At 48.6% G+C, this 26,962-nt stretch overlaps 1 protein-coding gene across 1 annotated transcript in view; it reads right to left on the bottom strand.

The window, feature by feature from the left end:
- EMB1030 (Alanyl-tRNA synthetase, class IIc) overlaps positions 1-26,962 on the bottom strand; it is a 97,976-nt gene that overhangs the window by 30,277 nt on the left and 40,737 nt on the right. Inside the window, exons 6-11 of the mRNA XM_086803755.1 lie at positions 20,814-20,948; positions 20,516-20,665; positions 20,181-20,291; positions 19,181-20,089; positions 18,471-18,743; positions 18,137-18,346 (exon numbers count right to left, since the gene is read on the bottom strand). Coding sequence (XP_086659881.1) covers positions 18,137-18,346; positions 18,471-18,743; positions 19,181-20,089; positions 20,181-20,291; positions 20,516-20,665; positions 20,814-20,948 — 1,788 coding nt within the window. The remainder of the gene's footprint in view (positions 1-18,136; positions 18,347-18,470; positions 18,744-19,180; positions 20,090-20,180; positions 20,292-20,515; positions 20,666-20,813; positions 20,949-26,962) is intronic.

The following is a 26,962-nucleotide window of genomic DNA, read 5'->3' as shown; positions in this document are numbered from 1 at the left end:
CCTCACATACATGATCTGTTGGTATCTCAACATGAGGCATACATTCTACCATGTTATGCTTCTGTAGAAGTATCAAACTCCCAAAGTTTACATGCCACAATCCAGCTGCCTGCAAAGAGGGAGTATCATGTGCAGCTGAATATGCATTGTGTGCCTGCAATTCATAGGTATCCAACCTGTATAGTCCATTGCATAATGTGCCAATCAAGACAATCTGAAACCCATTAGAAGGGTCTTCGATGAGACACTTCTCACCTTTGAATTCCGCATGCAAGCCCTGCATAGCAATAGAAGACACTAACACCAAGTTCTTCTTTATGCCTGGTACATAAAGAACATCCTTCATTTTGACTTTGTTTGCCATTAGCAAGTACCAAAGGCACCTTGCCTATGCCTTTAACGTGGTATGAAGAGTGGTCTGCACACAAGACAGTCCTCCCATCATCCGCATCCTGCAAAGAGCTGAATACATCATGCCTAGACGCGTGATGTCTAGTAGCTCCGTTGTCAATGTACCAAATTGGTTGGCTCTTATCACATGCAATAAGAGACATCTCATCACTGACCACTTCCAAGGTCAAGAACACCCAATCATTTTCCACAAGGTTGGCTGAATTCTCCTTTTTATCACTAGAAGAATCCACCACATTGCCCAAATCATTACTTGCATCCTTCTTCTTGTCCTTTTCATGAACAATCCCCTTCTTGCACTCATTGATGTAGTGCCCTTGCTTATGGCAAAAATGGCATTTACCCTTCTTCTCGCTCTTGGATGCATCACCTTTGGAAGTGTTATCACCATTGGTGACTGTGCCCGGAGTCCACTTAGCTTTGCCTATATCTCTCGCAACAAATGCATGTTCTCCGCCACAAGAACTAGAGAGATTTGCTCTCGTTTTCTCTTCATAGGAGTAATCGCACGAGTTCATCAAAAAGAAATGGGTTCGCAAAAAGATAAAACCAAACATTAGCATTGGTTCGTGTGTGGATCTGTGAGCCCCCCACCCCCCCCCCCCCCCCCCCCCCACACAGCCCTCTCCCCTCTCTTTCAGTTTCCACTTGAGAGGCCCTCCATCCCCCGTAGTGTCCCCCTCTCCCCCCTGATGTCTGCTCCATCTGCGCCCTCCGCCCTACTCGCTTCCTAACATACTCTGGCCCCACCACTTCATCGCCCTGATCCCCACCTGTGCCACCCACCCGCTCTCTCTCCCCTCCTTCTGCCCCTCCCATGTCTCCCTTTCTTGCTTCCCTCCTCCGTAGCCTCTCCACTGACCTCCGGCTTCTTCACCACTGCCTCCTTCCGATAGCGTTCTCAATTCTTGGGCATTCTCCATTCGGCAAGTCTCAGCCTATTCTGGTCTTCACCCTCAAGAAGACTCCATGGCAGCCGCTCCGTCATCCCTGACCGAAGCCGCCGTTGCTTGCTTATCTTTCTCTAAAGCGGACATTCAGCTCCTCACTATGGCTATTGCATCAGTAGAGGCCTCCACTCTGGTATGCAAGATTGTCGGTAGCCGCCCTGCGCACGAACAACTCAGAGATCTTCTGCAAGCTAGTCTCCTTGGTGGGCCGGCAAAGATCATAGACATTCATCCTCTCAGGCGTGGCTACTACTAGGTTGAGTTCGACTCGCCAATCGCGTCAAATCGAGTCATGCAACTGAGCCCCGTTGCACTACGTACGGCCCAAGCCTTCTTTGCATAGTGGCAGCACGGCTTCGACCCTGCGTCCGACCCACTGGCTAGCGTGTCAGGCTTCCTAGTTACAGTCTACTTCCCAAGTCTCAAGAAGGAATACCTTCCTCTTCTCCCGGTGATTGGTGGAGCCATTGGGAGAGTGATGGAATCCCCCCCCACTGCCACCTAATCCCTCACACGGGCGGCCGAGATTCCATCCCTTCACATCTATATTGCCTCCCCAAAGACAGTGCCTCATGTCATATCTATTCCATGCCTTCGGAGCGACCCCATCATCTAGCGAGTGGAGTACTCACGCCTTCCTGGCCAGTGTTTCATTTGCAAGCAAATAGGCCACCTTGCCAGAGCTTGCCCTGGGCGCCAGTCTAGGAGACCACCTCCATCCCCCCCCCCCCAACCCGTTGGCGAAGGGCCCCCTCCAGTCACTGCGAGGGTCCCTCCGGCCCCCTCTGTTTGGCGGATGTTACCCCACCAAGACTTCTCTGGTTCTCAGTTTTCAATGAGGCGAGCTGGCCCCACTGAACCCCCGACGAGCCCCTCCCAACTCTCCGATGGATCTCTCCCAGCCGCTCCCATCCCCCTCTTCTCTGCCTCCCTACCCCCACCGCCACCCCCCCCTCCCTCCTCCTCCCCATCATCCATCCTCGCCTCCGACTATTCCCGCAACAGTCCCCCCAGCCCTGCCCTCTTCCTCTAAGCCCCCCTCCCTCAACCTCTCCAGAGCACTCACGCTGCCCCCTTGAGTCACCCGACCCGGATGATTCATCGATTCTCGGAACCGGTAGAGATGACCATCGCCGCTTCCCCGGTGAGGGCTCTCCCGCCAGAGTCCCCGAGTAGGCCCCCCAGGATCTTATGTCTACCTGTGGTTTCTTCCAATGTCTTCCGGTGGAAGGAGATGCTCTTTTTGAGGAGACAGTGACTCCTATTCGAATATGTGTGGTGTTTCATCACTCTAGACCTTCTACGCCAGAAAGTGGAGCAATGATCTTCTCCTTCCCCTTGAGTGCGGCCCCGGGGACAGAGTGGGATTCTTAGCCGGTGGCTACCGCCATTCAGGGGCAGGCAGTAAAGCTCTCACCATCTTCATGATCTTCGCATCACCGCGTTCTCACCACCTCTGGCCCCTGGCTAGGATGGGGCTGGGAGGCTCAGGCCATAGAGATCAGGACAGGGAGGTGGTATCCTCCAGCCTAGAGGTGCTGCTTTTTGTGTTCATATCTCAGTTGCAGTACGCCTCCCCCCCTCTTAAGATACCTCCATTGAGATCAATGGAGTTCAAAGTATGCCTACTCTCGCGCTCGGATAGAGTGGCGACACATGGAGGACAGGATCCACGCCCACTTGGCACATCTTCACCCCAAGACTGATTGCAATTATTCCCCATCCAAACCCACACCCAAGACTCTTCGAGTGGACGGCAGTTCCGATAGTCCTGCCTCCCAAAGAGGTTGATATGCGGACACGAGATAGTCTCATGGAACATTTAGGGTTTAGGGGGGACCTCAGTGCTTTTAGAGGCGAGGTGTCCTCAGAGGAGAGCTTCATAGAGCTACACTTGGGGGACCCATCAACATTCTTTTCCTCCAGAAGCACCACCTTTCTGTGAGGCGTACCCGTCGCTGCGGGAAGATTTTACCAGTCAGGCACCACACTTTTTGATCTCCTTTTTTCAGTCCCTCGAGGGCGCAGGGAGGAGTTTGTATTTCTCTCAGCAAAAGCAGCTATTGCTGACAGTGATGACAAGCTCAGATGTCATAGTCCATGGGCGAGCACAATGGGTTACCATTATGATTGGAGAGGACTGCGTGGGCTTCCTCAATGTTTATGCCCCAAACACCGCAGCAGGTAGAGCCATCTTCTGGAGCACAGTCTGTCGGGCCCTTCCTCAGGCTAACTTTTGGTGCATGGGGGGAGACTTTAACATGATCGAGTCAAGAGACAAGAGAGGACAGGCTTGGAGGAGGCACGGCTACAGTCTCAAGCGCAAAGTACTCTGCAGGGAGGCACTTAGGGGACAAGACCCTTGGCATCATCCAGAGTTTGGGCGTAGTCCCGCGAGCATGTGCTTCTTGCGGTCCGATAGAAGCAACGGCCCCCACCTCTCTCCACTTGACAAGTTCTATGTGGATGAGTGGGCTTACAGTCGCACGGGGGCATGATTGACATCTTAGCGGGCACCACTTTTTCAAATCACACTCCGGCTGTTCTAGCCTTAGAGGACCCCTAGAGGCAGGACAAGCATGCGAGCACTAGGATTCTGGACAGCCTCATACAGGACCCCAAGATCTACAGTAAGGATTTGATTTTATCTCAAGCTCTGCCAACGAGCACCTTGGATGTGGGCCTTGGTGGGATTAGCAAATTTTTGCAGGAGGCAGAACTGAGCAGATTGGAGGGATTTCAAGAGCAAGAGAGAAGCCTGAGGAGGGGTCTTGCCACTCTTCAACGGCTTCATGAGAGTTCCCCCGATAGTCCGTGGTTTGAGAGTCAGCTTGCTACCGCCCGTACAGAGATCAAATCCATGGAGGAGAGGAGGATGGAGAACAGGTACCACGCCAGAGCTTCCTTTTGGACCCAGGCCGGAGATAGAGTCACGGGGGACTTCTTTGAGATTACAGGCCCCCATAGCCAGAGAGATCGTATTCGCAAGCTGCGAGGCCCAGATGGAGTTATTGTTTTTGAACACCCCCCCCTCCCCCCCAATTAGAGCCATCCACACAGATTTTTTCTGATCCCTCCTCACACAAGAGCCCCATTATCCCCAATAGGTGATGGACGCACGCGAGAGGGTCTGGTGGCACACAAGAGAGGTGGTTCATCCCGCTCTACGGTCCTTATTGACTCTCTTCACAACATAGGAGTGGCGGAGGTATTGACGGCTCTCCCTAGGGGAAAATGCTCAGGGGCAAACGGGCTTCCAGTTTCTTTCTTTCTTCACCACAAGGAGTCAGGACTGGGACCTCATGGAAGGCAGCCTTTGAGTAGCCTTATGATCACAGGTGCCATGCTAGAGAGGCTTTTAGAGGGTTTGATACACTTGATTCCTAAGGAGAGTGGTGACAGATTGGAGATCCGGCAGTGGAGACCCATCACCCTTCTTGGGACCGCCTACAAGATCTTGGCCAAGGCCATCAGCCGGAGACTTTAGCCTTTCCTCCCTGACTTGATCCATGACACTCAGATAGGATTTGTTAAGGATCGGAGCATTCTCGACAGCATCTTCACTTTTTGGGAGGCGACAGCTTCGGCCAGGCTACGGCGGCAGCAGCTCCGAGCTTGGGATCACCTCAAGCAAGCCCTTAGGCAGTTAGCTCCGGTGGCCACAGAGTCTTCGGCAACCCCTAGAACCCCCTGATCCATTTACCCAGTGGCCATATGTTGGGGGCCCGACCTCATATATCATGGGGAGCATTGAGCATAGGAGCCGCCAGGTCCCTTGGCGATTGGCTTGCACACAAGAAGCTGCCCCCGGACGCTGAGGAGAGAGGCCTGGCAACGATCGTGGGTAAAGACAAGTTCAGCCTCGACGTCAACTCTGCTATTCCTCAAGAGTGGCTGACACCTATCCCAGACCCGGCCCCCCCATAGTGGCTAGGCGTGTTTACTAGGCATGATATTCTCTTGACAGTCCATGGCACGGATGAGGGTTGTGGTTTGCCCACTTTTTCTATTGGTCCGCATGGCAAATTAGAGAGAGCAGAGCCCTCTTTGGAGGATTTCAATTGCTGCACCTTACAGAGGGTGAGGGTGATCGGAATTCAGGCACATGAGTGGCACATAGACACCCCATCGGCCAAGGTGGCTAGGGAGAGACTCTGGCAGTTAGCCTTGTACCTGTTTATGCTTCCATCACTGTTGTGTTTAACTTTGTACACCCACTTGCATCCAATGGCTTTCTTGCCTTCAGGTAATCGCACTAAATCCCAAGTCTCATTTCCATTTAGTGCATCCATCTCCTCATCCATAGCTTTCTCCCAACACACATTTCCAACAGCCTCATCAATGCATGCGGGCTCAACAACCTGCACAACCTTTGCCATATATACATAGTGATGTGCCACATAACCATCATAAGTAAATCTCTGCACAGGGTTCTTCACTCTCCCTGATCTTCGCAGCTTTTCATTCATGGCTTCCATAGCCTTCTTTACACCAGGTGTTCTCATAGCTGGGATCCCAAGCTCCTCATCAAGGCTCATATCTGAGCCACTAGACTCTCCATGAACATGAGAATGCCTTGCAGAAATGTCAGGCATACCAAGGGGCTCAACCACTTTCTCTTTTCCTTTACGTGATGTAGTACTCACATTTGCAGGGCTGGTATTATGACGCAGCCTGCCACTCCATGGTCTATCAACAGACCCACTAGATGAGGACTCTCCTGGTCCACTCAAAGACTGTGATTGCTGACCTGCATTCTGTGCAACCACACTTCCACTCACATCAGCCCCGACAGCTTCTTTTTCAGCAACATACCAGCTGCTCATCTCATCAAAAACAACATCCCTGCTTACCCTCAACTCACATGTAGCAGGGTTATAACACCTGTATCCCTTTTGCTCAAGGGAATATCCAATAAACACGCATTTTTCAGCTTTCGGATCCAGCTTAGTTCTCAGCTCATCTGGCACATGCACATATGCAATGCATCCAAAGACTTTCAGATGAGACAAATCTGGTTTTCTGCCAGTAAACCTCTCCTCTGGAGTTACATCATGTATGGCTGCAGTTGGAGTCCTGTTCATGATGTATACTGCTGTAGAAACAGCCTCAGCCCAATAGCAATGCGGCATATTCTTCTCTTCCATCAATGCTCGCGCAATCTCAGCAATGTGCCTGTTTTTCCGCTCAGCAACTCCATTTTGCTGCGGAGTGTATCTGCATGTGAACTGTCTCCGAATACCATTCTTCTTCAAAAATTCAGAGAACTCATTGGAGAAGTACTCTCCCCCTCCATCTGACCTTAGGCACTTTACATATTTCCTTGTTTGCTTTTCAACCAAAACTCTGAAATTCTGAAAGTGAGTGAACACCTCACTCTTCTCCTTCATGAAATATACCCACACTTTCCTTGTGTGGTCATCAATGAAAGTCACATAATACCTGCAGCCTCCCATAGATATGGTCTTCGTAGGACCCCATACATCTGAATGCACAACGTCTAGTGCATTTCTGCTCACATATCTGTTACGTGGAAACACATGCTTTGTTTGCTTCCCAAATTGGCATGCTTCACATATTTTCTGCATACCTTCCACTTTAAATTTTGGCAGCCCTGTCACAATTCCTTTTGTCTGCATAGACTTCAATCTCTGCACATTTACATGTCCCATTCTTTTATGCCAAATGTCTGTGTCTGCAACAATTCCTGAACCATTTGCAAACATCGCAGCACTCATTTCAGGCATGTCTACATTCAACGTAAACATTCTGCCCATTCTGTTGCCTTTTGCAACCAACCTACACTTGTCTTTGAAATCTTCAACATAACACCCATCAGGGTTAAACCTAACCTGCAAACCCTGCTCAATCATCTCGCCAACTGAAACCAGATTCTTTGTTATGTTCGGTACATGAAGTACATCTGCAAGGTACTTCACTTTGCCATCCTGCATAGACAATGGCACATCTCCAACGTGGGCAATTGGATGAGCAGTGTCATCCCCTGTTTCCACAAAACCTGGTCTTTCCGGGTTTTTCATCTCCTTGAACCACTCCCCATGACTCGTCATGTGGTTCGAAGCGCCTGAATCCACATACCATACATTATCTTTTTGTGCTGCATCAACATTTTCAGACATGGCATTCACGACATGCTGCATAACAAACAACCTTTCATTATCCTCATTATTTCTGCTTGAGGATGCATAGTTGTTTTGCTGCACTTTCCCATTTTGCATGTCAGCCTGCTTCTTATAACATTTTGCCTGCACATGTCCAGGCTTACCACAATAATAGCATTCACGTGCATCATTATATTGCCTTTGCCAATGTCCACGGCCTCTTTGACTCCCCCTGCCTCTGAATTTGCCTCTTCCACCTGCGTGTGGTTGTTGTTGTTGATTCTGGGACTGTTGTTGTTGCTGCTGTTGCTGGCCATAATTCTGATTACCTGTTCGGCCACCTCCTTGACCGCGTCCACGGCCTCCTCTACCTCGTCCTCTTCCTGAACTCATGTAGAAGGCCTATTGCTCTGAACTGTTTTTGCTTTGTGAGGACTGTTGGTCTTCACCCAAGCTCTTCTCTTCGATAATCAGCATAGACACCAAATCTGTAAAGTTGGGAATGTTTTCCCGAGTCTAAATGGACATCTTGAACGCCTTGTATTGTGGCCCGAGACCACGTAGACACACTTCCACCTTGTCATCATCATCTACTGACACACCAATAGATGCAAGGGATTCCACAATACCCTTTATCTTCAGCGCATAGTCATTCACAGACATGCTCTTTTTCTCCACAGGCATTCTTCAACTGTATCTTACGTGCCTTGGTATTTTTTTCATAGAGCTTTACCAAGGTGTCCCACGCCTCCTTAGGGGACTTGGCATCCTGAATGTGTCCAATCATGGTGTCCTGTATACTAATGGATAGCCAATACATAACCTTCCTGGCTCCTTGGTTCCAGTCTTTAAACTCTTTCACATCTGCAGCAGTCGGATTTATATCCGGTATCTCCGGTGCCTCTTCATGCTCACCCTCTATGTAGTCCCAATAGCCTTTTCCCATCAGGAAATTCGTCAACCTGAACCTCCAAGCATGGAAGTTATTCTTATCAAGCTTCTCAGCCACAATCTGAGTTATCCCATCATTTGACATCTTGCCAAACACACAATTTTACCAGAAACTGCACTCTGGTTTTTCTGCACAACCTGCTGTATTTTCTGCACAGCGGTACTGTAGTACTCTCAAATGTCACAACCAGTGACTTCAATGTGCATGCATACACCCAATGGCATTTATAGACCTCTTTGCAGCACCCACAGTGTCTGCACAGTCAATCTGTCTTCCTGCAGTTCTTAAAACAGGATTCTGCAGAGAATCGATGACTTACCCGCAGTGCTCGAAATCACCTGCTTTCTGAAAAACGGAGGTCCAGACGCGCCCGAAACGCGTTTTCGGCCCGAAAATATCAGTCCGATAGGACTATATAGTTGCCCTATAGCTTTACTCCCGCGAAGAAAGCTCCTCAATCAGAGACCGTTTGCCGGTGCCTCCCGTAGAGCTCCCGACAAGGGTGTAGTCACCAACACAATAGGGAAGAGTACTTGAAGCTCTTACCCTCGTACCGCTTCCTGTGGTTCTCTTGCTTGCAGCTCAGCCCTTAGCACGAACCAGGCTCTGATACCATGAAAAGATGCAGGGGGGAAGAGAGCTTGAGCTCTTGCAAGCACACACACACACTCACAAAACCCTAATAGAGAACACACAAGGTGAGAGGCTGAAAATCTTCTTCTTCTCTACTCAACACTCAACACACCATGTCGGCCAGCCACAGGACTGCAAATGGGATAGTCGGCCAGCCACTAAGTGCTCCTGCCAACCTCTGGCATCCCTCCACACCACTGGAAAAAATGGGAAAAATAGGGAAAAATGCGGGGAGTGAGGAAAAATGATAAAACACCTTATACAGGGCGGGCACACCCACAACAGAGGCCCTGGTGTATAAATGTAGACAGGAGATGACTTCTAACACCCCCTCTCAGCTCCTGGCTGTGAAACCAACCCAAGGGAGCTGGAGTGCCGCCTGAGCGTAGCCTGAGGTAGAGACTTCGTGAAGAGGTCCGCCGCATTGTCCTCCGTCGAACAATAAAGTAGCAAGATGTCACCAGCCAAGATCTTCTCACGTACAAAGTGATACTGTATCTCTATATGCTTGGTCCGGGCATGGAAGACCGGGTTCCGAGCAATAGCTATACAACTCTGGTTATCGCACTGGATGACCGTGGGCTCCTTCTGTGGAAACCCAATCTCGCCTAGCAGCCTCCGTAGCCACACAACCTCACAAGCAGCAGCACAAGCAGCCCGGTACTCTGCCTCTGTCAAAGAAAGGGCAATAGTTGGCTGCCTCTTGTTGCTCCAAGAAATTGCTCTTGAGACGAGGGTAAAACTGTATCCTAAAGTAGATCTCCTCGTGTCTGGATCTCCTCCCCAATCTGAGTCAATCCAACCTTGGAGCCTGACTCCATCCCCTCCTGTGTAAAAGAGTCCCAGATCCTTCGTACTCTGTCGATACCGCAAGATCCGCAATCCTGCGTCCCAATGAGTCTTCAATGGCGTCTGCATAAAAGAGCTCAACAGCCCTATGGAGAAGCTCAAGTCCAATCTAGTGTTCAGCAACCAGATCAATGAACCAACCAACTTCCGGTGCTGCGAGGCATCAACTGGCTCACAAGGATCAGTAACTGTTAACTTTGTGTTCGGGTCTATCGGCGAAGTAATAGGCTTGCAGTTCTCCATCCCAAAGGCCTCAAGCAGCTCATGAACATACCGCTGCTGAGAGACGAAAAACCCCCTCTGGGTCTGCCAGATCTCCAATCCCAAAAAGAAGTGGAGTAAGCCTAAATCGGTCATCTCAAACTCCTTTGACAAGGCAGCCTTCGTCACTCTAATGTGTTCCACATGACCGCCGGTGAGGATGAGATCATCCACATAAAGGATGATAAGCATGACCATGCCGCATTCCCGAAAGAGATACAGGTTCGGATCTGCAACCGATCTCTGAAATCCAGTCCGAATAAAGAAGGAATCAATCTTCTGATTCCAAGCCCTGGGAGCCTGCTTAAGACCATACAAGGCCTTACGTAACCTGTAAACCATCCCTTCAGATCCTGGAACAATAAAGCCTGGAGGCTGCTCAACATACACCTCCTCTTGCAGGTCACCATTAAGGAACGCAGATTTTACATCCATTTGATACACGGGCCACCTCTGAGAAGAAGCAAGGGAAAGAACGGTTCGAATCGTGGACATCCGCACTGTCGGTGCAAAGGTTAGTCGATGCCTGGCCGCTGAGCATAACATTTGGCCACAAGTCTGGCTTTGTGTTTGTCCACCGACCCATCAGACGCATATTTGGTCTTAAAGACCCATTTGACACCAATGAGTGACTGACCGTTTCGACGGCCTCGGTACCAACTCCCAAGTGTGGTTCTTCTCGATGGCATCAAGTTCCACCTGCATGGCTTTCCTCCAAGTATCCTGTGAAAGGGCTTCCTTTACGGAAGTGGGCTCTTTGTCCCGCATGATAGGAGACATCAAAGCATAGTTCACCTGAAGAAGCTCCGCTGTGTTGCTTTTATCTCGGACTCTATGTGATCTTCGAGGGCCGTCCTCTGTGGTCCACTCGGAGGGTAGCTCCGTGACACCTGACTCCCGAAGGGTGTCTAACAACCACCTAGGTACTCGAACAGATCGTGGAGCCTCCTGAGGTCGCGGGGGCTCTACTCCAGCTGCGGGCTCAACCTCCTGTAGTGACTGAGGATGATCAACTGGAATGATGGTCTGGGAATCATCATCAGACTTCTCTGGATCTCCAAGAAGTAGCGGCTCCTCGACAGTGGATACAGGAACATGCTCGTCAAAGACCACATCCCGGCTGACAACAATCTCGTTCCTATCTGAATCATACAACCCGTATCCCTTGGAAAGAGAGTTATACCCCACAAATACAAGCTTGCGGGACTTGGAGTCAAGCTTCCCCCTCTGCTTCTTCGGAATATGTACATACGCGTCACTCCCAAAGACACGGAAGTGCGAGACATCAAGTTTCCTGCCGAAGTATGCCTCAAATGGAGTCATATGGGGTACTAAAGTCGTCGGAGATCGGTTGAGGGTATGGACAGCCGTTGCCACAGCCTCTCCCCAAAGTGGACGAGGAAGATCACGATGCTCCAGCATGGTCCTCGCCATCTCCACCACAGTCCTGTTCTTGCGTTTAAGAACTCCATTCTCCGAAGGCGATCCTGTATTGGCCAGTTCCCTTTTGATGCCATGGTCTGCACAAAATCTGAGAAATACAGTCGAGGAGAATTCACCTCCTTTATCAGCCCTAAGAGTCTTGACCTGAAATCCAGACTCTTTCTCCACCATCACGTGCCAATCCTTGAACCGAGCAAAAGCCTGGTCCTTCTGGGAAAGAAAGTAGACCCACGTGAATCTGGTACAATCATCAACAAGCAGCATAAAGTAGAGAGATCCTCCCAGAGATGGTGTCTGCTGAGGTCCACACAAGTCAGTGTGAATCAACTCCAATGGTTTCGAAGCCCGTCTGGAAGCCTGCTTCGGAAAGGATTCCCTGTGCTGCTTACCACGTATGCAAGAACTGCAACGCCCTTGCCTACTACCAACATCTGGCAAGCCAACCACCATCTGGTCTCGGAAAGCTCGCCTCAATGCATCCACATTTAAGTGGCCAAAACGAAAGTGCCACAAATCACCGACCTGAGAACCTGTCAACGAGGAGAGTGCAGAGAGCTTGTAGATACCATTCTCCACACCGCCTTCCCAAACAACCTGGCCAGTCTCACGGTCCCGTAGAGCAACTGAATGCTCCTCAAATTCCACCCGAAAGCCAGTCTTGCATACTTCATGCACTGACAGAAGATGAAAACCCAGAGCAGGGACATAAAGAACACGGGAAGCATGCTTGCCCCCCTTGCCGTCGGGAATAATCTCCATCCGGCCCTCACTATGTAAGTGGAGTTATCGCCAATAAAGATGCGACCTGACTGCCGTTTCAGATCCAGAAAGAAGTCACGGGATGGAGTCATGTGCCTGGAAGCACCACTGTCAAGAAGCCATTCCCGGGTATCCTTCGCGGTGAAGCCAACTGCCTCCTCGCTCGAAGATGATGAAGCATCGGAGTCCACCATCTCTAAGTGCACAAATGCCGGATTCTTTGCAGCTGAGGCTGAGGAATCAGCACTCTTCCCTGTCCGCTTAGGGCACTTCCTCCAATAGTGGCCTTTCTCGCCACAATCATTACAGGATCTTTCGGCCTTCAGCTTCTCTCGTTCTAAATCAGGCTTCTTCTCAGAAGACTTCTCCGGTAAAGCCTTCCCTTTGCCCATGTGAGCAGTCGGCCAGCACTGAAGGGCCTCCACGACTGCATGAGCAGTCGGCCAGCAAATGAAAAGGTCCACGACTCCATACATCCAGTCAGCCAGCAATACAGAAGCCCACGACTGATGTTTGGGTAGTCAGCCAGCCACAGGACTGCAGATGGGACAGTCAGCCAGCCACTAAGTGCTCCTGCCAACCTCTGGCATCCCTCCACACCACTGGAAAAAATGGGAAAAATAGGAAAAAATACGGGGAGCGAGGAAAAATGATAAAACACCTTATACAGGGCGGGTACACCCACAACAGAGGCCCTGGTGTATAAATGTAGATAGGAGATGACTTCTAACAGGTGGAAGGCTAGCCCTTCAGGTCTCACACCTTCGTATTTCGACAATACCAGTCCCAGTCCCATCTACTCGTCAGTGGAAGACCGGGCTCATGCCAGAGAGACGGGAGATTTGCAATAGCATTGCAACCTGGCACATATGGAGAGCTAGATGTAGCAAAGCCATCGAGGGTACCCATACTCCGCCTACGGAGTCCGGCAAAGCCGTCAGTGGAGACCGGGCTCATGCCAGGTTGCAATAGCATTGCAACCTAGCACATATGGAGAGCTAGATGCAGCAAAGCCAAAGCCATCGAGGGTACCCATACTCCGCCTGCGGAGTCCATCAAGAGAATTTGGCTCGACATCATCCATACCCTCCGCAGTCAGTGGGGGAAGTTGCAGGATGGCTCTAATCACATGTGGAAGCGGCGGGAAGCTTTCTTAAGGCTTTGGCGGCATGGCCCTTTCCTCATCGATAGAGGTGGTGATCCCACTTGGCATTGCAGACCACCTATGTGGCTATTCCCCCCCCTCCCCTTGTATGACATAGCCTTCTCCTCATAGTGCCGCCAGCCAGAGGGGAAGTGCATCTTTCTCCACCCTTTTGATTATTTGATCCCCGCCTACGAGTTTGTATCTAGCCCTTCATGGTTGTACTTAGCCCTTCATGGCTGTTTTTCATTAACTAATTGAAGGATCTTTTTCCCGGAAAAAAAAAGAATTGGGTTTGCACCACCCCTCATCATGAGAATGAGAGAAGTAATGAACCCAAGATACGATGGAGGCAATGAATTGAGTGTGCTTTGAACCAGCTGCTTGTCAAGGATGACCTCATCTATGATTAACAGCTATTCCCGCAAATCTTTGACTTTTGTGAGGTGCTCTATCATAGAGTCCCCCTCTTGCATCTCTAGAATATCCACTTGCCTCTTGAGATAGGCAAACCTAGCCTCATTTCGAGTTTGATACATACGGTCCAGTTATCCCAAGCATTCTTAGTTGTCTTACATGACGGTATATGTGGAATCACTGACCTTTATATTGACAAGGGAATCAATGACCTTGCTTTCGCATCACGAGAGTCCCACCTCCTTTGTTCCTGCGTAGTAGGAGGAGGGTCTGCAACATATACATCAACACCTGCAACCCTTTGTGCAACATTTCTAGGAGGTCTAGCTAGCTGAAGTGTTGGTTCCTGCCCCTAGCCTCTGCTTCACCACCCACCACCAGTCACTGTAGCAGCACCCTTTTCCGCCACTGCAACGCTCAGCTCAGCCCGTGCAGCGCTCAATTCCACCACCAGCAGCTCGTGCAGCACCACCTGCCACCCATTGCCACCGCGTTTGTAGCACCCGTTATCTGATGTGCTGACGTTTTGCGCTGCTGCCACCTTTGCTCATGCTTTGCTGCACCTACACCTGCAGCACCTGTTGCCTATTGTGTTTGCTTCGCTGCCTTGCAGCACCAAAAACAGCACCACATACTGCGTAAACAACGCCTACTGCCTGTGCAGCGCTTTGCAGCACCTGTGCCTGCTTGCTTCACCACTTTGCTGCACCTGTTGTGCTACCTGCTGCATGTCGATTCAGCACCTGCTCTGCAACGGTTTGCAGGGCCACGTGTGACCCTTTTTGCAGGCCCAACTCAGCGCCTGCTTTGTGAGCTTTGTGATACCTCAACAGCACAGTCAGGTGCTCAATAGCCACACGCTACAAAGTGTCAACTTGCTACAACAGCACCAGGTCGACCAGGTGAAAGAAAGCTTCACAATAGTCAGGGTCGCCAACCAGCTCTGATACCAAGTGTTGAAGTGTTGGAACAATAGATTATGGAAGCAATGGAAACCTTCAGCTGCAGCAACAGCTATCGCATATGCACAAAGTAGTACAACAACAAGAGAGAAAAGATGGTGGTGGAAGCTCTAACGTAATAGTGTGTGAGAATCTGATAACAACAAAAGTAAAAGGTGCCCCCCTACATCTAATGACCAAGGGATCCAAGTAAAAAGTGCCATGGTCACCATAAAGTATACATGTGACACTAAGGTATTAAAAAACCCAAATAAATTAAGTGCCTAGTGCCTAGCACTAATAAACTCCTAACTTTTACATACCTGTCAACTACAAAATGTGTATATGTCCTACACAACCCCTCCACAAATCCAGCACAGAGCAGAACCCTCCTAGGCAAGCTGATTATCCGTGGTCCCAACCAAGGAAGGATTTTGTTCTCTCCACGCACCCCATCTTGTGGTGGTCCATGGCCTCCAAGCATCCAATGGATCTTCACAGCCTCTACCTACAAGCTTAGCACCTCCTTTGAGGATAAATATGCAGCTAGCCTCTTTCGAGCCTGGAGACACTTCACCGTGCCCTCTTCTAGTCTGCCTCGGAATGCGGTGAGAGGAACGCCTTCGACAACCTCTCATGTGGAACACACACAGTCACCCTCTTGGATCTAGGCTCCACCTTGCCTAGGGCCGCATCAGTTCCAGCCCAGCTCAAACTGTGGATTCTTGGCTCCGATTCCCAACTCCTCCCCCAACCCCCCCTTTTTCTCCTAGAGGCTTGCTGGCCTCAGAAGAGGGACCCATCTCAGCCTCAACGTCGACGCTGCCATTCCCCCTAATTGGTGCACTCCCATGGATAATCTTCGTGACTTTGTATAGGTAGCTTCCTTCTCCCGGAACAACATTCCTTGGCAATCTTCTACGTTCAGGAGGATTCACAAGCCCCTCCCCCATCCCCCCCCCCAAACACCACCTGCCTTCGTGGTGGGAAACCAAGGTACCTTGCACAAAGCTCACAGAGCACTACCCCTCACGTCCCCACGCATTTCACCACCCGTAGAGGCTTTTTTCCACCCGTAGGCGATGCCGCCGAGGGAGCACCGTGTGGGGTTTGAACCTACGAGCTCCTGGTCTAAGACAAACACTTCACCCACCTCATCAGCAGGTCAGCACATTCTCTTGCAAGAGCTAAAACCAATAAAATCAAAATATTTATTATTTTTATACTTGAGCATGTAGAGACCATTATACACATAGATTACCACAAAACATAATGATTCATGAATTTGAAAGCTTGAAACATAGAAACTGATGCAAAGTCTCAAAAGTCAATAGTGAAGTTTGACAAACATACACTAAAAACTAATTTCTAATAATCCAGATCCCAAAAACATAATACTTCAAAGTTTGATCTTCAAACTTCAAATCCCAAAAATATATTAAAGCTTAAGAATATGGTCACTCGTGGCAGCTGTATAATACATGAGGAAACCAATCAAGCATATGTTTTGAAGAGAGCCAAAGGGGGAGCAAGTAAGGTGCAAGGAAAGAGCAGGGAGGGAGCAAAGGATGAGCAGCGGGCTGCGAAAGAGCTCGAAAATAGGCAAGAAGAGAGCGAACTAAACAAGCTTAAAAATTTGACTTCTTAAATTTTGGACGAAACCAAAGGTTTCGCCAACCTCGTTGTGTTGGCTCCCATCGCGGGACGACCTACCCTATGTAGCCAATGCAACACCCCTGTGGAGATGCAGTGACATTGCCTTTGGGACTGCCCAAAGGCTCAGCAGGTCTGGTGGAGGATCCTTAGGCTCTTCACAGGCCATCACCCTCAATTTTATCACTTGGGGCGGGATTGCTTTGGCTCCAGAGGAGGACACAGCTCTACAGCACAAGGAGGACGGCACTGGCCTTGCCCTACAGCTCACACACTTTCGTATCTCTACCATTCCTGCGTCAGCATCGGCAGTCCCTGCTATCCAGTGGACCGCCTGGTCTAGGACATGCCAGAGATGGGAGATCATCAACAGCATCACCTCTTGGCATATCTGGCAGGCTAGATGCAGAGGGGCCATTGATGGCACCGCCACTCACTCCCCCAGCAGAGACAATCTGCTTTATTTGATTAGACATCATCCACACCTTGCAGGGATGCTGGAGAGCCTTACTGGCAATTGCAGCATCACTGCACTGCCTTCCTACACATTTGGAGTCTGGACTGCTTCCTCACTCGAGGGGTCGACAAATCGATATGGTATTATAGGCCCCAATGTGGCTTTTCCCTCGCCCTCACCTAATGTAGCCTCCCTCCAAGAGCATCCATCCAGAGAGGACTTTCCCTCTTTACTTTACGTCTTACCCTTTTGAAGGATATACACATCAGACAGGGTTGTTCTTTGAGCAGATGTTTCTCTTTTATAACTATGAAGGATCTTTTCTTGATAAAAAATAAAGCTTTTGGTGGGCAGGTGTGCGTGTGAGTGGCCTTTACATACACATGCCTACATCAACACATACATCCGAGCTCTCAGCCCTATGATAGGAAATTCCAAGAAGGATGTCCATGTCTTCAGTGTAACTTAACCAACATGAACTCCAGTCACCCCCATGAAATGTAAAGAACACCTCTTTAGAAACCAGTTCATACCCCTCATGAAAGCTAAATTTCAAACAATTTGTATGACACAATGAGTAACTTGAATCTGTCAAGGTCCTGAGGAAAGTGTATTCGAGCTGTTGACTAGCAAAACCTGCAGAATGACCAGGCAGACCCACTGACATGTCACTGCATTCTCCAATCATTAATCAGATGCCATTGCATTCTCCAATCATAAATCAGAAGGTGTTGCATTCTCCAATCATTAATCAGATGTTCTTTTCAACCTTGGAATTTGTGCACCTGATGTTTACAGAACCAATCAATTTTCACGGGCCCTACTGTTCAGAATCCCAGGCTTTACTATTGCCCCAGGTCCCCAGGACCTCCATCAAAAAAAGACTCGTGGTTACCCTTTTCTGGGAAAAGGTGCTCCCAAAGCACTATGACATATTCATAAAACTGCCACCAATTGTCTTCTCAGCCTCTTGTGAGGCCCTCTATATAACCACGACAGGTTCCTAATGTGTTGCTTAAGAATCCTTCAGTACTCTAAGATTCAAGTATCAGTCTAAATGTTTACAAGTGCTTATAAAGAAGAAAGTACCTTCCAACCAGACCATGCATGATGTGGCATGACATAGGGCTGACAGGACCCCTACCTTTAGAAAGGAAGATAACTGCTTGACAACACCATCTCTTGCAATAGCATACTCCACAAAAGCAGGACCTGCAACCGCTTCAATGCGTCGAATACCTGACGCTATTCCCTGCTCAGAGATTACCTTAAAACCCTGAATTTCCGAGGTGTTAGTGACATGGGTCCCCCCACACAGTTCTAATGAAATGCCAGGTACCTCAACAACTCTGACCTGTACAAGAATGCAACAACCTGTCAATGCCACCATGTAAAAATACACTGAAATCTGTGCAATTAAAAGAAAATCAAAGTATGTGTGTGTCATAATGCCAGTTACTTCATACAAATTTGCACACCTCTTCTCCATATTTCTCCCCAAACATTGCAATGGCTCCAGCTTTTTTCGCGTCAGCTAGGGCCATGACCCTGGTTTCCAGAGGCACTGCCATACCAATCCAGTCATTGATGAAGCCCTCTACCCTGATGATTTCATCATCACTCATAGGCCTGGAAAGGTTGAAATCAAAGCGCAACCTATCAAACGCTACTAAGGAGCCTGCTTGAGAGGTATCACTTCCGACAATCTTCTTTAAAGCTGACTGCAGCAGATGTGTGGCAGTGTGGTGTGCCTGCATCAGGACCGTTTTGAAAGTCAAATCCCTCATATCTCGTACACAAGGCATCTGGAGAGGTAATGTTCCTCCATCTTGACCTCTATAGCAGGCCGGGGGGGCCGCGGGGGGGGGGGGGGGGGGGGAGAAGAGAGAGAGAGAGAGAGAGAGAGAGATTGTTTTTGAGGCTGCATACAGCCTATTGGGACCCAATCAAAAGTGATACAAATGTTTTTCAGAGCGAGAAAGGTGATGACAAGCACTAAAAGTAAAAATCAAAGTGAGATGGCTAGGTAATGATGCCTTGCAGGTTTCTCCACAACAGAGCACCTCCTTGATGAAGCCAGCGATGGCAAGAGTCTTTCCCTCTTGTGAGAAAAAGGGAAGAATTTCATCTCTGTGCTCAAAGATATGCGAATAGTGTGCACAAAGAGAGAGAGAGAGAGAGAGAGGACCTGGACACGGCGTCTCAGTCTCATGTTGACTTTTGCATCCACACTTGCCCCGACCTGGATGTTCCCTTCTTGCACAATGCCCTTGTGGAGAAACAAACCTCCACCAATCTTTTGTACATCTGATACATCGATTGTGCCCGCCCCTTGGACAATCAGTAGTCCATGATCACCAATTTGGCCACCAGATTCTGCATAAAAAGGTGTCTTATCCAAGATAATCTCGACTTCATCTCCTTCAAATGCCTGCGTAACAGGCAACCCCTTACACAGAAGTGCAACTACAGAAGCCAAGCTTTGAAGGCCACCATAGCCCAAAAAATTGGTCGGTGGCACCTTGGCAGAAATGTCCGCCATAGCACCATCTGCATAGAGCCTCACAGTATTGTGGGCAGCCTGAGACTGCCGCCTCTGGACTTCCATCTCAGCTTCAAACCCTTCCAAGTCTACCAAAATCCCCCGCTCCATGGCCACTTCTTCTGTGATCTCAACTGGAAACCCATACGTATCATACAGTGTAAAAACATCTTTCCCCGAAAGCATCCGTTTGGTATCAGCGTTGCCATCAGCTTGTGTTAACGCTTCTTGTAGCAGCTGTTCCAGAAGCTTCTCACCTCTCTCCAGAGTTTGCACAAAACGTATCTCCTCTCTGCGCAGCTCCTCGTAAATACGGCCGGCATTCTGCTGCACGTCTGCATCCACACTCCCACTCATTTTCACTACTATTTCTGCAACCGTGGGCAGGAAAGCCCCTTCAATGTCACCTTGCCCATCTCCCTTAATTCCAAGAAGCCTCCCCATGCGCACCACTCTTCTAATAAGGCGTCGGACTACATACCCTCTGCCTATATTAGATGGGGTAACTCCATCCGAGATAAGGTAAACTACTGCCCGAGTGTGATCTCCTATCACCTGCCACAGACTTTTAAACCATTTATGAGATAACAGAAGGTGAATACTGGAATATTTATGTTACTGGGTGAAAAAATGGGAGCTGAATCACCTTCAAAAATGTTTTAGTTTTCTCTGATCCATCTGTGTATTTCAAACCCGCCAGATTTGCTGCACATTCCATGATGGGATAGATTAAATCCGTTTCATAGTTATTGGGGACCTGCATTGCAATATCAGTCCAATAAGTTAAATGCAACACACAATGAAGTCTCGTGGGTATTTATTTACACTGCTGGGCATCCCAACCCATCCCACCGGTAAATGTCAATTTCCCTAATTACAACAGCAGTGTAATACAGAGGCGGCCCACATTGCCCCGGAGCAGCAAAGCTGCTGGGATAGAACTGCCCCCTCAAAACGAATTGTACAGCAAAAAAGTTTCACCTTCTGAAGGATTTGTGCTAAGCGCTCCAGACCTAGTCCTGTATCAATATTCTTATTTTTTAATGGTTCTAAACTCCCATCCTCTTTTCGGTTGTATTGCATGAAAACCAGGTTATAGAACTCTATGAACCTTGAATCATCTCCTAAGTCCTGCAATCAAAAAGGAATACACCAAAATGTAGAACCACAACACTGTTGTGATTAATTATTTGGATCAATAATCTTAATTGAGCACCAAATGACACCTACTCAACACACACCAACAATCCATGTTTTTTCAGATAAGATCTTAAAATACCGCATTAGCAGCTCCCTTCTCGGGCTGAAAATCGTAGTAGATCTCAGAGCAAGGCCCACATGGGCCAGTGGGACCACTAGACCAAAAGTTGTCTTCCTCGCCCATGCGTTTGATCCTGTCCTCTTGCACACCTACCTGCCATATAGGAAACCTTGCTTCAGAGCATCCTCTATGTTGTAGATGGCAAAAGATTGTGGAAAGGAAAATATAAAATCAATAATCTTAATTAGTATGACTTCCAGTCAGAATTTCAGCAACTGCAGACCAAACTCTCTCTCTTTGACTCATTAGTTTAGGCCAACAGCAATGTATGGGGAAACTTTTTGGGCAGTAAGACCTCACACCTTTAGTATGGAGCCAGGAAGAGAGATTACAAGTCTCGACACTCTCAAAAATCTACTCAATAAACCCTCACATCATTCAGGCACACTTTGCGTGACACACACACAGCTCTCATTTCATTGGTCATACACATTTTGAGGGTCAAACGCTTGGAAGACATCCAAAAGAGCAGAGAGCAGAAAACACCTGCTACCATAGCTTACTTTCAAATCATCTATAGACCTGGCCTCACAGGGAGTGAAGTATTGTTAATATGCAAGGTGGACAGTTTCACCTGAGCTCTCTCTCGATGAACTGCCAACACTAGACTGTAATGAAGTATCCCATACATGAAGAGAGGTAGATGAGACTGCAAGTTATGGATATGCCTAATATGTGACATGCACGAGAGAGATGCAGGACCACCCCCAGTATACTACGAGAAACCATGGAGATTTGCTTATTCTCTTAGAGACGTGATCCTCTCCACCAAGACATTGAATGAGGATCAAGGATGTGTGACCCCTGTTACGTCCACAGGCTAATCAGGGTTAGGTTAACCCAGGATCAAGAGATAACCCCACATGGGGAGGCTATAGTTATAGTCAATAATAGGGTTACTAGCTATTATTAGACCCAAGATAAAGCTATTGGCCAGAGGTCTATATAAGCAAAGCCCTAGGCTGAGTTGCGAGATACCATCCTCAAGTCTGACTCATAGCGCTGGCCCATCGGTACTGTTCGGCACGAGGACACCCTCAGGGTGTGGCTAGGTGGTGTAGGATGCCTAGTCTAGAGCAGGGCCCAAGATGTGGCTGTGGCCTCCAGCTCGTGGGTGAGATGTGCAAGGAACTGGTTAAGTGAGAAAAAGCACGAGATGTGCAAGCTGGACAGCAGGTCGTTGTGGCCATTTGGCTCTAGGCAAGGCTCTAGGCAATCCCCGTTTATGGTCGTACAAGCCAAAGGGTGAGGGTACAGCCCTTAGGCTGGCTATGTACAGTCCTGTGGCAGCCCTGAAGTAAGGTGCCCACAAGCTGATCCATATCTGCAGGAGGCGGCCAGAAGTGGGGCAGCTGGTTGATCTTTATCGGTGACCAAGAAAGGGGTGTATGGGCAGCCAGAAGACGACCAGAAGCATGGTGAGAGCGATCAGCTATGGGACACAGATGGTCAGTCAGACAAGGCTTGATGCACAAGAAAAAGCACACCAGAAAGCTAGCCAGAAAAGGCTGAGTGCACGCTAGAAAACGTGGACTAAATCACATGTATAAACCAACAGAAAGGGGGCGCATGAATGTGTGAACCTGCCAGAAATAGAGTGCGTGTGTTGATATCAGGGGCAGCCAGATTTTTTTGGGCAAAAAGCGTACTTCAGAAGCCACTACGCACACCTGAGGGAGATATAAGACTCAAGGCTGAATGCTGAAGAGGACTTGGACTGAAGCACAATGGAGTGCTTTGCTGGAAATATGGATGCACAAGTCTTAGGACTCAAGCACACATGTTTCTTCTCTTGTCACTGCTGAAAATATGAGAGAATGACATGATTTATACAAGGGACTAAAGGCGTCTTACATATGAGAACCTTGATGCTGGTCGGTTTTCAGATCATGCTGTCGGCCTGTTTATACTGCTCACGATTGCTGAAAATAGCCTTTTATGTCATCCTGTGGCAGCCCTGAAGTAAGGTGCCCGCAAGCTGGTCCATATCTGCAGAAGGCGGCCAGAAGTGGGGCAGCCGGTTATCTTTATTGGCAACCAAGAAAGGGGCGTATGGGTGGCCAGAAGACTCACAGGAGCGGCCAGAAGACGACCAGAAGCATGGTGAGAGCTATCAGCTATGGGACACAGATGGTCAGTCAGACAAGGCTTGGTGTGCAAGAAAAAGCACACCAGAAAGCCGGCCAGAAAAGGCTGAGAGCACACACTAGAAAACGTGGACTAAATCACGTGTATAAACCAACAGAAAGGGGGCGCATGAATGTGTGAACCCACCAGAAATAGACTGCATGTGTTGATATCAGGGGCAGCCAGATTTTTTTGGGCAAAAAGCGTACTTCAGAAGCCACTATGCACACCCAGATCTGCTGAGGGAGATGCAAGACTCAAGGCTGAATGCTGAAGAAAACTTGGACTGAAGCACAATAGAGTGCTTTGCTGGAAATATGTATGCACAAGTCTTAGGACTCAAGTACACGTGTTTCTTCTCTTGTCACTGACAAAAATATGAGAGAATGACATGATTTATACAAGGGACTAAAGGCATCTTACATATGAGAACCTTGATGCTGGTCAGTTTTCAGATCATGCTGTTGGCCTGTTTATACTGCTCACGATTGCTGAGAATAGACTTTTATGTCATCCCATGGAAGCCCTGAAGTAAGGTGCCCACAAGCTGGTCCATATCTGCAGAAGGCGGCCAGAAGTGGGGCAGCCAGTTGATCTTTATCGGCGACCAAGAAAGGGGTGTATGGGCGGCCAGAAGACGACCAGAAGCATGGTGAGAGCTATCAGCTATGGGACGCAGATGGTCAGCCAGACAAGGCTTGGTGTGCAAGAAAAAGCACACCAGAAAGCCAGCCAGAAAAGGCTGAGAGCACACGCTAGAAAACGTGGACTAAATCACGTGTATAAACCAACAGAAAGGGGGCGCATGAATGTGTGAACCCACCAGAAATAGACTGCATGTGTTGATATCAGGGGCAGCCAGATTTTTTTGGGCAAAAAGCATACTTCAGAAGCCACTATGCACACCCAGATCTGCTGAGGGAGATGCACGACTCAAGGCTGAATGCTGAAGAAAACTTGGACTGAAGCACAATGGAGTGCTTTGCTGGAAATATGTATGCACAAGTCTTAGGACTCAAGCACACATGTTTCTTCTCTTGTCACTGCTGAAAATATGAGAGAATGACATGATTTATACAAGGGACTAAAGGCGTCTTACATATGAGAACCTTGATGCTGGTTGGTTTTCAGATCATGCTGTCGGCCTGTTTGTACTGCTCACAATTGCTGAAAATAGCCTTCTATGTCATCGGCAATCGCTTCACACACACGTGCGTGCTGGGCTGGATATGATGCTGGCCAATAGGCCTTACGCTGGCCGACGCTTGGCCATGCGTCGGCACTTGGTGGCCCTTGGTTGGCCCCCTTTGGTGGCCCTTGGGCTGCCCATGTGCAAGGCACTTAGGATGGCCATAAGGCTAGCCTATGTCTATGCCTTACATGCTTACTAAATGCATCTAAATGCTAGGATAACCTAGATGCACTGTTCTCCAAGTGGTTAAGGGACAGAAACTGTCACCTAAGGCTTGGAAAGACATGCGTAGCTCATGCCTAACGTGTCCCCGGGCTAGGGCTCACAATGGGGTCACAGCATACGACAAATAATCCCTAAAAAAAGGTTCTAATTCTATACAAACGTAGCACTAATGATAAGCCAATGTGCCACATAGCACCTCAGTGCATGGGCATTCCCTCCTACTTAGCTTGGCGGCAGTTGCATGGCTTCCAAGTAGTCCGCCAATATCTATGGGTACTCTTGGAAAAACTCCTCATCGAGCCAAAGGTTTCGTAAGTGCCTCGGTCCTTGAACTTGGTGTAGAACTGTCTAAGTCTTCGACCAAAAACATGCTTCCACTTGTGGAGAATAACCTGCTCAAGCTTGATTAGTTTTGCCTCGTAGACCACTTCAAGTGGCTGCTCATCCCAAACCTCTTGCAAAGATGGTCCAACATAAGGCTTCAACCATGAGACGTGGAAGACATCATGCATAGTCCAACTGTCATGTAGTTGCAACTTCATGGAGACATCATTGAGCTTCTTCACAATAGAAAATGGACCAAAGCTTTGGAAAGAAAGCTTGGGACAATGCTTGCCCACTTGCTTCAATCGTTGCTTCATGATTCGGAGAAATACCCGATCTCCCTCCTCGTAGTTGACATCTCATCTAGACTTGTTGGCTTGCCTGGTGTAGGCGTCTTGTGCTTTGGCTAGGTGCCCCTTCAAAAACTCAATAATCTTTGAGAATGTTTATGTAGTCTCGTTGACCTCCAATGGAGGTGACACCATCCTCGTAAGAAGAGAAACAAACAACCAAGTGCTGCCTCATATGGAGTCCGGCAAATACTGGATGAATGAGTGTCGTTCAGGATAGCATGCACCAATGGAAGATATTGTTTACATTTTGACTAATTGTCATGGCAATATGCTTTGAGAACATCAAAGGCCAACTGATTCTAAATTTATGTCTGACCATCTGTCTGTGGATGAATGCACTAGACAACTATAGCTTAGTCCTAAAGTTATCAAATAATGCTCTCCTGAAATGTGAAGTGAACTTGGGATCTTTGTCTAATATGATTGTCCGTGTGGTAAACCACAAACAGGGTACCAAAGTAAGATAAAGAGGCGAGCAATATCTTATGTTGCGGTCATCTGCTCACAAGAAATGAGCATGCAAAACTTACCGAGCTGGTCAACAATGGTCATAAACTATGTATTCCTAGTTCCCATAGCTGCTCGAAGAGGGCCGACCTACAAGTCCATGCTGATATCTTGAAAAGCTCCCTCGGGAATAGGCAAAGACTGAAGCACTTCGAGTGCTGAACCATCACTTTCTGGTGGATCTGGCATGTCTGGTCATACTGGTAGATATCCCTTCTCATTTTTTGCCAATAGAATGATCGCTCTAACTTCTCCAAGTAACTGTTGATACCATGATGACCCCCAACAAGACAATCATGAGCATCATGAAGAGGTGTTTGTCTTTTCTCCCTTAGTACATAGCTGGTTTTTGTAGAACAACCAACCACCTTGAACTGTAAAGCGGCCCGGTTTTGAACTTAGGGGCAAATTATACTAAGTCCCGAATTCCGAAGAATCTGCCCATTGTGCCTGCATACTATCCAATCTTTGCCTTGAATCCCCAGCACAATGGACTCATGCAAGGTCTGAATGGTAGTCTTTCCATAAGAGCATCAGCATCAACGGGGTTATTTTTGCCCGGGACATACTATATCATGCCTCCAAACTGTTAGAAAAGTTGACTGCACCTGGCTTGCTTGTCACTCAATTGGGCACTAGGCATGTAGCCATTTAAGTGCCTAGTGATCAGTCTTCACTGTGAATTCCGTCCCATAAAGGAAAGGTTTCCAACGCTCATGTGTCACCCTTAATAGCTCCTTGTCATCTACCGAATAGTTCTTTTCGGCAACATTCAACTTCCGGCTGTAATAGGCCACTAATTTGCGATCTTGCGATAAAACAGCTCCAATGGCAAGATTATTAGCATAAGTAATAACCTCAAACGGGTTATGCCATGATGCCAGCAAGATTTTGAGGCCACCTTATGTTGGGAATTGGAGCTAATGTGTAGGCATGTATGAACACCCTCTTAAGGTGTGAACAGTGTTGTGTTTGTGTGTGTGTGAACCCACTGTTAGAGGGATTAAATAAATATCTAGATACTATACATGTCTGACATAAGCAATGATGCCATACAAATGAGGCCCCTAAGGCTATAAAAGCATTGATGATTCGGTTCTATCAGAGAACCCTTTCGAGCGTTTATCATAGCACCCACCCATTGGCGACGAGCCCCCTCCAGTCACGGAGTGGGTCCCTTCGGCCCCTCCGGTTTGGTGGCCGATTCCCCGTTGTGATTCCTCCCCCAGCTCTCAGTGCCCAGTGAGGCTAGTAGCCCCCAGCGAGCCTCTCCTAGCAGCCTTCCCTCCGGTGGATCACTCCTAGCCACGCCCCTCTTCGGCCTCTCTGCCCCCCATCCCCCCCACCCCCTCCGTCTCCTCCTCCATCCTCGCCCCCAA

The sequence above is a fragment of the Cibotium barometz genome, chromosome 10 (genome assembly GCF_041138505.1).
Source record: "Cibotium barometz isolate CiBa-2024 chromosome 10, ASM4113850v1, whole genome shotgun sequence".
Classification (NCBI taxonomy): Eukaryota; Viridiplantae; Streptophyta; class Polypodiopsida; order Cyatheales; family Cibotiaceae; genus Cibotium; species Cibotium barometz.
The sequence above is the reverse complement of the archived record's forward strand: the minus strand, read 5'-3'. Positions and strand labels throughout refer to the sequence as shown.